Source organism: Tiliqua scincoides, chromosome 9 (assembly GCF_035046505.1).
Source record: "Tiliqua scincoides isolate rTilSci1 chromosome 9, rTilSci1.hap2, whole genome shotgun sequence".
In the NCBI taxonomy this organism is placed as follows: Eukaryota; Metazoa; Chordata; class Lepidosauria; order Squamata; family Scincidae; genus Tiliqua; species Tiliqua scincoides.
This window is the reverse complement of record NC_089829.1, coordinates 16,217,685-16,231,333: the sequence shown is the minus strand read 5'-3', so window position 1 is coordinate 16,231,333 and position 13,649 is coordinate 16,217,685. Positions and strand designations below refer to the sequence as shown.

Sequence of the window (13,649 nt, the reverse complement as noted above, 5' to 3'; positions counted from 1 at the left end):
GCCCAGGAAACTCCCCCTGCTAACCATGTGCCTGAAGTCCAGGGCACCTCTTCAAATAGGGAGAGAAACACTCAAATTGATGCCAGTACCTCTCTGAACTCGGCCACCTTTGCAGCATTCTCACATTTGTGGCTGATGTGCTTTTTTTTCACTCCAGGTGCCAGTGCAAAAAAGGCCCTGTGAGGGCATTCACGCTTAGTAGCGGCAATAATCCTCACAGTCTGATACATGTTTGAAGGTAAGATTTTGTGACTCATTAAGTTTACCTTCTTTGTGGAAAGGCAACATAGATTACCTATTTGTGCTTTGAAATAACCTGACCTCTGGTGACCCCTGCCTTCCTTGCTGGAGCCATTGTGCCCCCACCCTTGGTCCTCGAGGTGCACTGCGGTCGTAGGACCATGATGGTCCAAAGCATCCTGGGAGCCTGGCTCCTCCTGCAGAAGCTATTTCAGAGCATAGGGTGCGCACCAGAAGAGTTGTGGGCTCACAAGCCCCCTTTGGTCCTGGGGGCTCCTCTGCCTGTGCCCCTGGCAGTGGCGTAGTTAGAGGGGGTGCAAAGCACTAAGTTTTGCAGGGAGCCTCACCGCAGTATGCAAGCGGCCCCTCCCCTTCAGAGCCATTCTGGGCGGGGGAGCAAAATGGAGGCGAATGCAAGAGAGGCACAACTCCAACCAGCTTTGGGTCTCTTGAGCAGGGACGTCTTGGAGCAGAGGCAGCTGGAAGTGCCTCATCCAAAGGCATCACTTTTGCAGTTTGCACCTCCCCCCACCTCCAAATGTCAGGTGTATTTAAAAACTCAGTGGCTTTGTCATGTGAAGATCCATGACTTTAAATGGCAGCTGCTACCATGGCAGAAATGTGTGCATGACTGCTGCGTTCAATTCCTAGTTGTGCAAATCTCTCACAGTGTGAGAGCTCATTGCATCACCCCCATGATGGACTTCCTCCTGTACCAGACCATACATAATAAATATCATATGCACAGCCTAAATGCCTCACTAGGATTGGTGTCACCCTCCCCCATTAGCTTTATTTTAATATATAGCAGTACAAGTCACCCAACAAATCAGTAACCAACAAAAAACTAGTGGCCAACGTGATGGCACTCACACAATTGAAAAATAACAGTTCTAGTATTAGCTCTGATACATAGAAAGGAGAGCTGACTCATGCTAACAGCTGATTGTTTCAAGAGCCAATGAGGTGGTGTTATGACACAGCAGGGAAACAATCAGTCTCATTGGTCAGTTTCAAGTTAAGATAATCCACTTTTTGTTACATGGCAGTTGTGTTTTCCTTTTCTAGTTATTTGTCCATAACTTTTGATATAATACAAATATTTTGTTTCATTGCATTCCGCATGACATTCCACATCGAATGATATAGAATGAGATGGTATTATTCAAAAATACCAAGCGTTCACCATTTTGGCTAGTAGTGTTGTCACACACCCCCAAGTGCATCACCTGGTGCACTCCCACATCCCCTAGTGGTGCCACTGCGCACATGCTCTCATGCATGCCGACTGCCCACAAGACCACTGCACCCCTTCTTATGTGTCATCTGAAGACTTTTTGGTCTCTGGTTCCATTCACCTCAGGATACAGCTGATGTCTTAAGTGAATACGGCAGGTGTGTTGCACGAATTTAAGGAAGCGTGGCAGTGATGGTTGATGAATCGGGACCATGGACCACTACACAAAATGCTTCCTGGGTGTAATAACAGTTAAAGTTACACGACCTTACTTTGCTTCTTGCCAGCAAAGCTCCTCAACCTTCCAACAACAAACGCACCTGCTTGGATAACTGCCTGCAGGACTGTGGTATAACTCTGAGCTGTGGCTGATAGCAAAGTACCGCTGGGTGAATGGCGCACTCTAGGGGTGGCAAGATGGGGTGCAGGTGGCCCTGATAAAATTGGTATCTGGTTTCCCTTTTGCAGTAAAATAGCCAGGTAGCTGTGGCCTGCTCCATATGATAAACAGAAGCAACTGGGGGCAAAAGGTGTACAATGATCACTGTCTGCCCTGGATTTAAGTAGCTGTGAAACCACCAGCACTACCTCAGCATCCCTGCACCTGCGACATCTCTCTTTGGTGCTCAAGAAGCTGTCTGCCCTGATCAGCTCTGGTTGCAACAGACCAGGATCTTTCGGCCTCAGAGAATGCAAAAGCGAGAGAGCCTGGCACTTCTGGGACTGCACTATAATCTGGCTGGAAGATGGCCTTGATCCTCCTCATACAGCTGCGTAGGAGGGGGGAGATGGAGTTGAGAACTCTGCCTAGCAACAGCTGGGGGAAGTCCAGCACCAGCAGAAAAAAAACACAACCTGGCCGATACCCATGGAAAGTCACTGAACACAACTCACCAAGTTGGCAAGGTTAGCACCAATGTGCCCCTCAGTATTGGTGCACCATCTGATGGCACAGCTGTCTTTTGCATGACCTGTTGTGGATACAGACTGTACCAGGGCAGGACGGGGGGGGGGGGAAGCAATGGTGAAGAGATACAACAATGAAGGCAAAGTGGTGTTCAAAGTATGACATGGCACACTGAGCAGACACAAGTCTCCAGCATACCACCCAGAATGCACCATGTCCTCTCCAGGCAAAGACATGTCAGGGATGAGTGCCATGGCCCAGTCGCTCTACAGTTCTGACTGTTTACTGCCAGTCTTCCTCTGACTGGCTGAGCTGGTCCTTGCCCACTCAGCTGACCCCCTTCCCACCACAGACACCACTAACCAAAGCAGGCTCAGTCACATGCAAAGCAGCTCTCTATGCAAACAGTCAGGCTCCTTCTCCAAGAAGCAGCTGACGCTGCACCCAGGGCTGGTGCAGGCCAGGAAGCCAGCTGGAAAGATGACCCTCCTTTGACCGCCTGGCTTTTCCCTGCACCCAAAGGATGGTACCCGTGTGGATCATGGCAGCTGCCCTCCTGGTGGGTGGCGGCAGTGGCGGTGCCCACAACTTTTGCAAGTCTCTCTTCCACCTGCCTGGTGACTTCATTATCGGTGGCCTCTTCCCAGTTCATTTCAACAGCGGGGAGCAAGATGGCCCCCTCCAGCAGGCCTCATGCACAGAGTGAGTGAGTCTTTTTTCTTCCAGGTTGCTATGCCTTGGCCCAACCTCTGTGGGGATAGCAGCCTGCACACACTCCCGCTCCCCATTTTCTAGTAGCCACTGGAAGATGGGACCAGGGTGCTTCAGATAACCCCCATGCATTTATTCCTCTGAAGCACCTCCTGCCGCTGACCGGCTTGCTGGTCCAATACACTCCCTGGGGTGCTCCCTGGGGCATTTGGTGGGCCGCTGTGAGATACAGGAAGCTGGACTAGATGGGCCTATAGCCTGATCCAGTGGGGCTGTTCTTATGTTCTCAATATGCACCAACACCTCTCAGAGATGTGCACATGGGCTGGGGCACAGGTGCACCTGTCCCTTTATCAGGTGTGGCAAGGGGGGCTGTGTTTACCTCATGCATTTCTCCTGGTGGTTTTGGAATTTGTCCCCCTGCTGTCCCTTAAGCAACTTCCACAAACAATCTTCACTGTGCTTTGGAAGTCCTGGATATCTTTTCAGATCTGTCACTTGGCATTTTGGGCCAGTAGCCCACCCGAGGTGGTGCCAACACTCGAACTGGACATGACCGTGTGGCTGCCACAAAGCCACTTCCCTGCATTCAGCTCTCATAGCACTTTACTGGAGCAGAACAGCCACGTCATTCTTGTGGGAACATTCTGCTCTTGTTCCTCCTCATAGCAGCCTCCTCCACCAAGAATAATGCAATCAGGCAATCCTCCTATAACCAACAATAGGCACTACCCAAATCTGGCCTCCCTTTTTCCGGAGGGGCCTCCTGTTCCTTTACCAGTACAGGTTATATGTTGTGCCTTAACTGTGCCTGATCTTGTTAGAATGTATTTTTGTGGTGCACTCTCACTCCTTTCTTATTCCTTGAGGGACTTACCTACTGCCAGGTGGATACCCACAAGGTGTGACCTGAGCTCTATGGCAGTACAGCCCCTGCTCTCCCTCCTGAAGATTTAAGCCCTGGTAGCATCTCCAAAGAGGGCTAGGAAAGACCCTGGAGAGCTGCTGCTGGTCAGGGCTCAGTGCAGAGAAGCCTGCGCTGGGTGGACCCAGAGAGTCTGGCTCAAGACAAGCAGTTGCTTTCTGTATTCGATTGCAAGAGAGCTCTAATCGGTGTTGTTCTCAGCAAATAACCTGCAATAGATTGATATGGGTTGATATCTGCAATAAACTGTTATTGCAGAATCCTCTCTGTATGCAGTTATTGGGGTCTACCGAATATTTGTGGTTGGTTTGATTTTAAAGCAAGCCTTTCGACCCCTTCCATTCTAGTTCCTGTGGCTTAATGTAGCTCGATGTGTGCATTTCCTGCAGAATATATCCATGGGGCTACACTCAGTTTCAAGCAATGCGACTGGCAGTGGAAGAAATCAACAATTCCTCCGCCTTGCTCCCCGGTATCACCTTGGGGTATCACATCTGGGACACCTGTCAGGAGAACCTCAATTTACAGGCCACTTTTGAGCTGGCACAGGCTCGGCTGCACTGCTTGCGTGCAGGTTGTCTAGACAAAGTCATCACTGTTGTGGGTCCTGATTCTCCAGAGAGGACGCTTCTGACAGCGAGAATCCTGACATTTTATCGTCTTCCGCAGGTGAGCCCCTAAACAAATGCCACGGGTCAGTCTCAGCCACTGGCATAGCCAACGGGGTGCAAGGGGTAGCAGCTGAACTGGGCCTCAAGCTTTAGGGGGGCAACAAGCTGAGTTTGATGCTAGTGACCAAAATTGTGAAAATCTTGGTATGTATGAATGTTATATCATGTTATATATCATTGGAAAGGTAATTTAATGTGGAATGCAATTAAATAAACTGCATTGGAATAGCTTTATTCTATCAAAAATTATGGCCAATTAACTAGATAATGAAAACACAACTGCCTTATGGAAAAAAGTGGATTTTTTAAAGCTCAAAACTAACCTATGAGACTGATTTGTTCTGAGAACCAATAACATGTTGTTACGTTATTGACATGTTGCAATGACATGTTATTGTGATACAACATGGAACCAATAAAATGTTAATATGAGTCCGCTCTCATTTCCATGTATCATAATACAGTTACCCCTGCTAACTGGGTAAAGAGGCACTTTTCAAGTGGTGCTCCCTCTTATATTTAGCAGGGGGAGAAAAATTGTCCCTCTTCATCCCAGAACAGTGTCTCAAACCAATCAGGGGCACACTTTTTATTTATTTACTTAATTAAATTTGATTTTGTCTTGGGGGGCCTACAAATCTTCTTTGACCCCAGGTGGCAGATAGATGCCTTAGCTATGCCACTGACTGGAGGGAGGCAGCAGAGCAAGTGGGTGGCAAGCTGCTGGGGGGAGGAGGTGGGTTCCCCCAATTTTCACATTTTAAACAGCCTGGGTGTGACATCACTTCCGGGGCATCACTTTGAGTTTGGCACCAGGCTACACAATCATTAACTATGCCACTGGTCTCAGCTGCCTTTTCAGTTCAAGCAGCTTAGCTTCCAGGTTTCACAAGGCTCCATTGTCTTCAGTGAATGCAATATATCCATGCTGTGGGAGGGGCAAGAATACTGTGGGAGGGAAATCCTCCATGCAGGTGCTGGACTATCGGCTTGCGCTGAATGGGGTTGCACTCCCTCTGAAGGAGCAGGTCCGCAGCTTGGGGGTCCACCTGGACTCGCAGCTGCTCCTGGATTCCCAGGTGGCGGCTGTGGCTAGGGGGGCCTTCACTCAGCTTCGGCTGGTGCGCCAGCTGCGGCCGTACTTGGATCGTGCAGACCTGGCCACGGTGATCCATGCCTCGGTGACATCGAGATTAGATTACTGTAACGCGCTCTATGTGGGGCTGCCCTTGAAGACGTTTCGGAAACTGCAACTAGTGCAGAATGTGGCGGCCCGCGTGGTTACTGGAGGTAGACGGTTCGACTCTGTCAGTCCGCTTCTCCAGCGGCTGCACTGGCTGCCCATTCGTTTCCGGGCCCAATTCAAGGTGCTGGTATTGACCTTTAAAGCCCTATACTGCTCTGGACCAGGGTATCTTAGAGATCGCCTGCTCCCGTACAATCCGGCTCGCCCTCTCAGGTCATCAGAGAAGGCCTTTTTACAAGTGCCGCCGCCTAGGGAGGTACGTGGGGCGGCTGCAAGAAATAGGGCCTTCTCAATAGTGGCACCAACGCTATGGAACTCCCTTCCCCTTGACTTAAGAATGGCTCCCTCTCTTGAGACCTTTCGGAAAGGCCTGAAGACCCTTCTGTTTAAACAGGCCTTCTGAGTTCTCGGCCTTTTAACATCTTTTTAACATCTTTTAATATTTTTTACAGGCCTGATTCTTTTATGACTTGCTGCTGTTCTATGCTCTTTTTACCTATTTTTTTTACTCTGACTGCTGTTTTTTATGATGTGTTAATATGTTTTTATTTGTTTTTAAATTGTTTTTAATATGTTGTAAGCTGCCTTGAGTCCCTTCGGGGAGAAAGGCGGGGTAAAAATAAAGTTATTATTATTATTATTATTATTATTATTATTATTATTATTATTATTATTATTATTATTATTATTATTATTACTGACTGACTGACAGCATATCAATAGGTAAAATGGCATCAGCCACACTGGTACGTATGATGTATTGCCTGATCCAGGAAAGCAGCCACAAAGCAGCATTCTGGGGCTAGGTTTAGAAAATCTAGCCCCATCAGATACTCGCAGCAAATGTTGTCTGTTCTGTTTTAGCAAAACACTGCAACCTGGAGGTTGGTTGGCACTGAAAAGATGCCATCCAGAAGTCCATGACATTGTGCCAGAGATTTAATTTGCTGGAAGTTGCTCATTAGTCTTGGCACCACAGGGCCAAGGTGAGGCCTTAATCACTTGACTTCCCAGCTCCAGGGTGCCCAACCCCCTGGCATTATGTCAGAGCAGCTGCACCTGTGGCAGTCTGGGGACCCACAGTGCCAGCACAGGCAGAAGTGGTGAAAGGCCGAGGGGGTAGGGGAAGAGAAAGATGAGGAGGAGCAGATGCTGGGAGAAGAGAGTTCCAAGAAAGGAGATAATCCAAGAGTGCATGGGAGGGAGGGCTCTGCTCATTTCAGAAGTTTCACACATAATGTTTTGTTATTGTAATGCAACCTGGGGCACATGCTGACTGCAGGAAGTCCAATGAAAGACCATGGTATTTGTCTCCCACCCGCCCCTCCAGATCAGCTACAGCGCCAAGGATGAGATCTTCACAAACAAGAACACTTTCCCTCTGCTCTTCCGCATGTTGCCAAGTGAGAACTTCCAGATCTCAGGGATTATCACTCTGCTTGAAACGTTCAACTGGAAGTGGGTCTCGGCTGTGGGCAACGGCACAAAAGCCAGCCAGGAATCCATTCAGACTTTGATTGCTCAGGCTAATCAGAAGAATATCTGCATTTCCTACCAGAGTGTCATGTCAGTCAATTCGAGTGTCTCAGATAAACAACTGCGGAGGGTTATAGAGAACATTCAGAGATCCCAAACCAATGTCACCATCATCCTCAGTGATGAAAATGTGCTGGAGAAGTTTTTCAGTATTGTCGTTGAACTGAAGATAACAGGCAAAGTCTGGATTGCTCCTGAGAACTGGGTCTTGTCCCATTTAGTGGCTTCCATACCAGGCATAGGGGCAACAGGGACTATCCTTGGCCTGACCATCAAGCCCATTAAGCTGGACAAGTTCACATGGTTTGTTGAGCAAACACTCCAGTGCACCCCTTCCAATGCCACAGACAGCCCTTTGCTCTCGGGCTCCCAACAGCTGGAGGAACTGTGGGGCTGTAGCCAGGCCTGCGATGATGGTCACTTGCTATCCCCCAAGGTACTAGAGGGCATTTTAAACTCCTCCATCTGGCACTGGTCATTCTATTCTTATGCTGCAGTTTATACCCTGGCCCACACCTTGCATGGGTTCCTTGGGTGCCATCTGGAAACATGTCAAGTGAACAAGAAGTTTGAACCTTGGCAGGTAAGTCTTGCCCCCTGCAGCTAGAAGGACAGACTGCAAAGAGAAGGCGCATCCTGTTTTTTGAAACGCCTTTTATTGTGGGCTTCTTCTTGGCCTTCATTTCATTCCAAATAAAATGTTAATTAGCATTTGCATAGAGCTTTCTGAGAAGGCAAAGTGCTTCACATATATTTATCTTGACACTGTCCTTACAACAGTGTCATTATTATCCCTGAACTACAGATGGGAAGACTGAGGCTGGGAGGGAGGGGCTTGCAAGGGCCGTCTGGTGAGAATTTGTGACCAAAGAGAGATTTGAAGCAGGATTATGGCTCAGTGTCTGAGCCATGCTGTTACACCAGCTCTTTGAGGAATGTGTGTTCAGGCCTGACTTGGAGAGGCCTTGAAGATGCTCTGACTGTGGCAGTGTGTGGCTCATTGTGCTGTGGAGAGTCAAGCCAGGCCACTTATCTCACCAGGGAGATGGTCTGGATGGCCCAGCATATGCTGCTACTGCAGTGGCTGGCCTCTCCTCCAGCCCAGGAATCTCCACTGTCTGTTTCTTATAGTGCTTGACCCTGGTTTGCCAACCCATTGCAGGCCAGAATGCTGATTCACACAAGCCACAGTGGGCCTGGTGGTTTGGCTGCTGTCTGATTGAGGGACTAGAAGGGAGCTGGCAGTGCTCTCTTTTTCAGGAGCCATGTTCTTTGTCTTTCCGAAGGGACTAATACTTTTCCAGCATTTTTGGTTTCCAAGGAGAGTGATGATGACAGGGGGGATATGGCTATTACAGCACATTCAAAATGTATGTTTGAGTTTAAAAAGTACATCCACTGCTCAAACTAATGTCCTGGAAATTTATTCCAAACCAGCCCTTTGCACTTGCAGAGTGTTGTGCACTGAAAATCTTAGCTGTGCTTGATTTTCAGTACTGGCCAAAGGCTCAGCCACAGGTAGGGCAGCCTGCTGCTAGGCCCCTTCCCTGATTTCTCTGCTCTTTTGGGGAGGGGGGCTTCGTGGCAATCTCAGCAGGGTTCCCTGTTGCTCCCCCAAGAAAGTTTGTGTGTGGTGGGGCAAATTTAATGTGTCCAGCATTTACGAAATCCTCCTGTTGAGTAGCGCCCACAGAACCTGAACAACAAGCTGGATGTCCTGGGTTCTTATCTCAAATCATCAGCCATTATCTCAGTAGGTAGGCAGTCTTTGTCTCCACCTAGGAAAGCCCAGCTTATCTCATTGGGAGGGGGGGTTATAAGTAGAGTTTACATGGATTTTCTCCTTCAGTTTCTCTGTCAAGCATTCTCCATTCCACTTTGACAAATTTTCCGAGATTACATGGTGGATTGAGGTCAAAGTGCAAAACGTAGAACATTCCTCAAAATATGGTACCGGAAATGTGTTCATAACCAGGTGACATCTCCAACTCGACATTTATCAATGAGCAAGCGCACTCTCTATAAACACTGACAACCAATTGTGAGATGCCTGCAGTGCAGAAACAGGTCTAGCCCTGATAGTAACCTTATGATACAACATAGGAGACAACTTTGATGCCTGCATTTTACTTGCAAGTGCTCTCTAGCATTTACTGTGAGGTTGGCAACCCAGCTGAGGTACCTGAGGGGTGACCCTGTGGACACCCAGCTGTCTTCCCCAAAGTCTACTGCCCAAGTGTCCCCCTTGAGTGTGCTCAGCTGAGCCACCAGGGTGGTCCTTCAGAAAGCAGTTGCATTCCTGGGGCAATATAGCCACCATCTTCCAAGCCAGCATTGCTCCACCCACTGTAAGTAAGAAAACTGGTAACACCTTTTAAGGCATGATCTTCAGCAAAGTCTGAGATGTGAGCCCAGCATCTTCGTCAAAAGTGTGACTTCCATTAACTAGACATAATTCTATTCAAAGGTTTCCTTCATTTCGTAATTGTACCCCCCTCACTTTGGGCTTCTTTCAGGAGCCAATCACCTGCACTTCTCTCTCTTGCTCTTCAGCTTTATGAGAAATTGCACAAGGCAGACTTCCGGGTGCAGAACACCACCATTAAATTCAATGACAAGGGGGAACTTTACCTGGGCTATAATGTGATCACCTGGACCTGGGAAGACGGCAAGATTGACTTCAAGACTATTGGCAACTATAGTTCTGATATCCTGCAGTTGGATTGGGGAGCAATCAGCTGGGCAGCCAGCAATGGCCAGGTAAAGTGACTTGTTTGCTGATCTTGGCACGCAGGGTAACAGTGAAGAGCATTCAGAGATGCAGCAGGCCACCTCCTGCTGGCTTCTTGGACCACATGGAGCTAGCCTGGCTGCGTCAAGCCATTAAGGCTTTTGGGGCATTCTCTGGTTTGGCTTGCCAGGCAGAGGAAGGCCATCCCAGCCCCCTCCCATGTTAAGCTTGAGACAGAGTAACTAGAGACAGGGTCATCCTGGGATCTCCGGTTGCACAGTACTGCTACAGACCTGCAATCAAAAACCAGAAAGGCCAGATTCTGGTCAGCTCACTTGGCAAACCCACATTAAGCAGCCCTCTATGAACCCCATCCTAAACTGCTCTTTGCAGGGAGGTGTTTGTGGTGAATGATGCCCCAACCACAGCAGGCTGTGGGTTTTGTAACTTCCCCAGGGGCCTGATAGTTCTTTCTTGGCTAATGTGGGATCCTCAGAAGTCCAACTGGCTGTGTGCCTCCAAGTAATGTTGCTTGGGATTGGGATGCATGAGTGACATTGGGTAAACGCAGGCACCTGTAGCTACCCAGGTGAGTTGGAGCCACTGGCCAGGCTGGGGGCTTCTTAGAGAATATTCAAGTTGCAGAGATGCCAGCCAGGAGGGATGGAGATGCCTTAAGTCACTGTGCATTGACACCCCCTGTGCAGGCTGCTGATTAGGACACCAACACCCCACAGTTGTGATTTCCCTGGCAAACAGCCACTTCACCCAACGCATCCTCTTTAGATTCCCAGGTCCAAGTGCATCTCGGTGTGTGGCGTGGGACAAACCCGAAGCAAACAAATGCTGGATGAGTGTTCCTGTCGCTGTGATCCATGTCAGGAGGGGACCTTTCAGAACCAGTCAGGTAAGAGCAAATTTTGTGTGGCAGGGAAGGGGCCTGGGGTTGTGGGGATCCAGAGACACCACTGTGATCCACTGTATAGGGATGGGGAAAGAAGCAAGGCATGCAACCCTTGGGTACTGCCTGGTCATGTCTGGGGCAGGCATGGCACCTTAACACAGCCAGTCCTGTAAGGGGAAGTTTGCTGCCATGTGGAAGGAAAGGCCATAAAAGGGGGCACCCTCCTTCCAGCCTGGAGCAGTTCAGGTCCCAGTGACCCCTCAGCATGGCAGCCAACTGTCTGGACAGCCCACTGGCCTCGTGGAGATCAAAAGACAGAGGCTAGGCTGACCATAAGGCCAGGTTTACAAACTGTGCAGACTTGGGCTCCAGAGCTTTTGGTATTCCCCCGCCCCCATGGTGTCACCTGGTGTGGTCCAGAGCCCCCCACACCCCACTAGTGATGCCACTGGCTCTGGTCCACTGTGGTGTTTTTTGTTGTTTTTTTAATTTCCCTCCTTTGCACCTTTTTCTGCCCTGTGATATCCTTCCAGAGGTGTGGTGCTCAAAGCTACACACGGCTTCCCAAACAAGGCTGTGCCACAGATTTGGTTACAGACATCCCGAGGCTCACAGTTGTATTTCCCTTCCTTTTCCTAATGATTTCTGGCATGGAATTTGCCTACTTCACAGCTGCAGTGCTCTGGGTCAACACTGAACTCCCCCCCCCCCCCCGCACCAGGATCCCTTTCCTGGTTCATCACCAGCAGCTCAGCCCCCACCAGAGTTTATGAAGCAGGCCTGTTTTCCCTTAGTGCACCTCCTGGTCACACTGAACTGCAGCGAGCCTCCAGCTGCCATGAGACGCTAGGTGTTTTACCTAATGGTGACACGTACTTTTTGACCTTACTTCTTCACCCACTTCTCCCACAATCTCTTAATCCCCATTTACTCCTGCCTCCCTTCCTCCTTCATTGCCTCCATTATGTCCAGTTGTGAACCCCACAGGGCACACCCAGGACCTCTACCTGTCTGCAAAGCCTGACATACAGGGTGGGTGCTGTGTAAAAGAAACGAACTGTTCTGTTTCAGTTCAGTTTGGAACCGGGCAAGTCTGGCACAGCCTCCTGCCACCTTCATGCAGGTTAAGTCCCTGCTGGGCCAGCCAGCATCCCTCTCCCACCTTCTCACACGTACACTTATGTAGCTCAGCTGCTTCTTTAGGGAGAGGTTCATTGGTGCTCCTCAACCACCAGCCAAGAGGTGGCAGCAGAGAGCCCTCTGCCAGTGGCCCTTTTCGCACATCTCTTTTCAGGTCAGGAAAAACCCACTGAGCTGCACCCAAAGGGGAGCCCACCACACACACTCATTTACCAGAAGCAGACCCTTTATTATCTCACCCCCCCTTCTTCTGTCCCGGCTTTCCAGATGCAGAGGTCTGCAGCCCATGCCCTTCTGGGATGTGGTCACCAGCCAAAAGTGGGGAATGCTTTTATCCATACATCACGTACCTCGACATGAAAAACATCAATGTGTTCGCCCTGGTGATTGCGACTGTTGCTGGCTTCTGCTTGCTCTTTGGCTGCTTACTGGTTTTTGCCACTCACTGGCAAACACCAGTGGTGAAAGCTGCTGGGGGGAAGCTTGCCTTTGTCATGCTGGCCTCGCTGATGGCCTCCTGTGCCACCACCAGCCTCTTTATAGGAAGACCCACCTCCCACCTGTGCCTCATCCGGCAGCCCTTTTTTGCCATCAGCTTCACCTTGTGCGTCTCCTGCCTCTTGGTTCGTGCCTTCCAAATTATCTTCATCTTCAAAATGGCATGCAGGTTCCCCAGAATCTACAAATACTGGGTCAAGTACAAGGGGACTTACTGCACTGTGGCCCTCAGCACCGGGCTGCAGGGCGTTCTCTGTCTCCTCTGGCTCTACTTCTCCCCACCCACCTTGCAAAGAGACATCATCAGTGACAAGGAAATCTTCCTTCGGTGCTTGGAGGGCAATTACCTGGGCCTGGGGTCCGTGCTGGGCTACATCATGGTGCTGGGTGGGGCTTGCTTTGTGTTTGCCTTTCTGGGGAGAAAGTTGCCCAAGAACTACAGTGAAGCCCGGCTCCTTGCCGTCAGCATGCTCGTCTTCCTGATGGGCTGGGGCTGCTTCATGCTGATCTACATCACCACCGAAGGGAGAGGGAAGCAGATCGCCGCTCTGCAGATGTTCACAGTGCAGACCAGCGTCTATGCCATCCTCTGCACCTTCTTCCTCCCCAAGTGCTACATCATCCTCTTTAAGCCACAGTACAACACTGTGGCACACTTCCAGACATGCATCCAGGCCTACACAACCACTGCCTACAACACCGAGCAGTGAGCACATCACACAAACGTAGTGGCTGTATCTTCCCAAGAAGCAATCCATCACACTGGGTTCAGTAGCAATCAATCACACTGGATGTGCACTGCACAGATTTACTGGCATCTGGAAAACAGTCACAAAGGGGGAGGCACACTTGAGGGGGCAGGATACCATCTGTGGTCCTGAAGGAGAGAACTCATCATCAATA

General features: G+C 49.7%; 1 protein-coding gene across 1 annotated transcript; it reads left to right on the top strand.

Annotated features, from left to right (window-relative positions):
• The first annotated feature begins 4,443 nt into the window (after positions 1–4,443).
• LOC136660354 (taste receptor type 1 member 1-like) lies at positions 4,444–13,456 on the top strand. The gene is made up of 5 exons (XM_066637484.1): positions 4,444–4,689; positions 7,268–8,056; positions 10,027–10,233; positions 10,991–11,111; positions 12,516–13,456. The coding sequence occupies exons 1-5, from the start codon at positions 4,444–4,446 to the stop codon at positions 13,454–13,456; spliced, it is 2,304 nt and encodes a 767-aa protein (XP_066493581.1).
• The last annotated feature ends 193 nt before the right edge of the window (positions 13,457–13,649 follow it).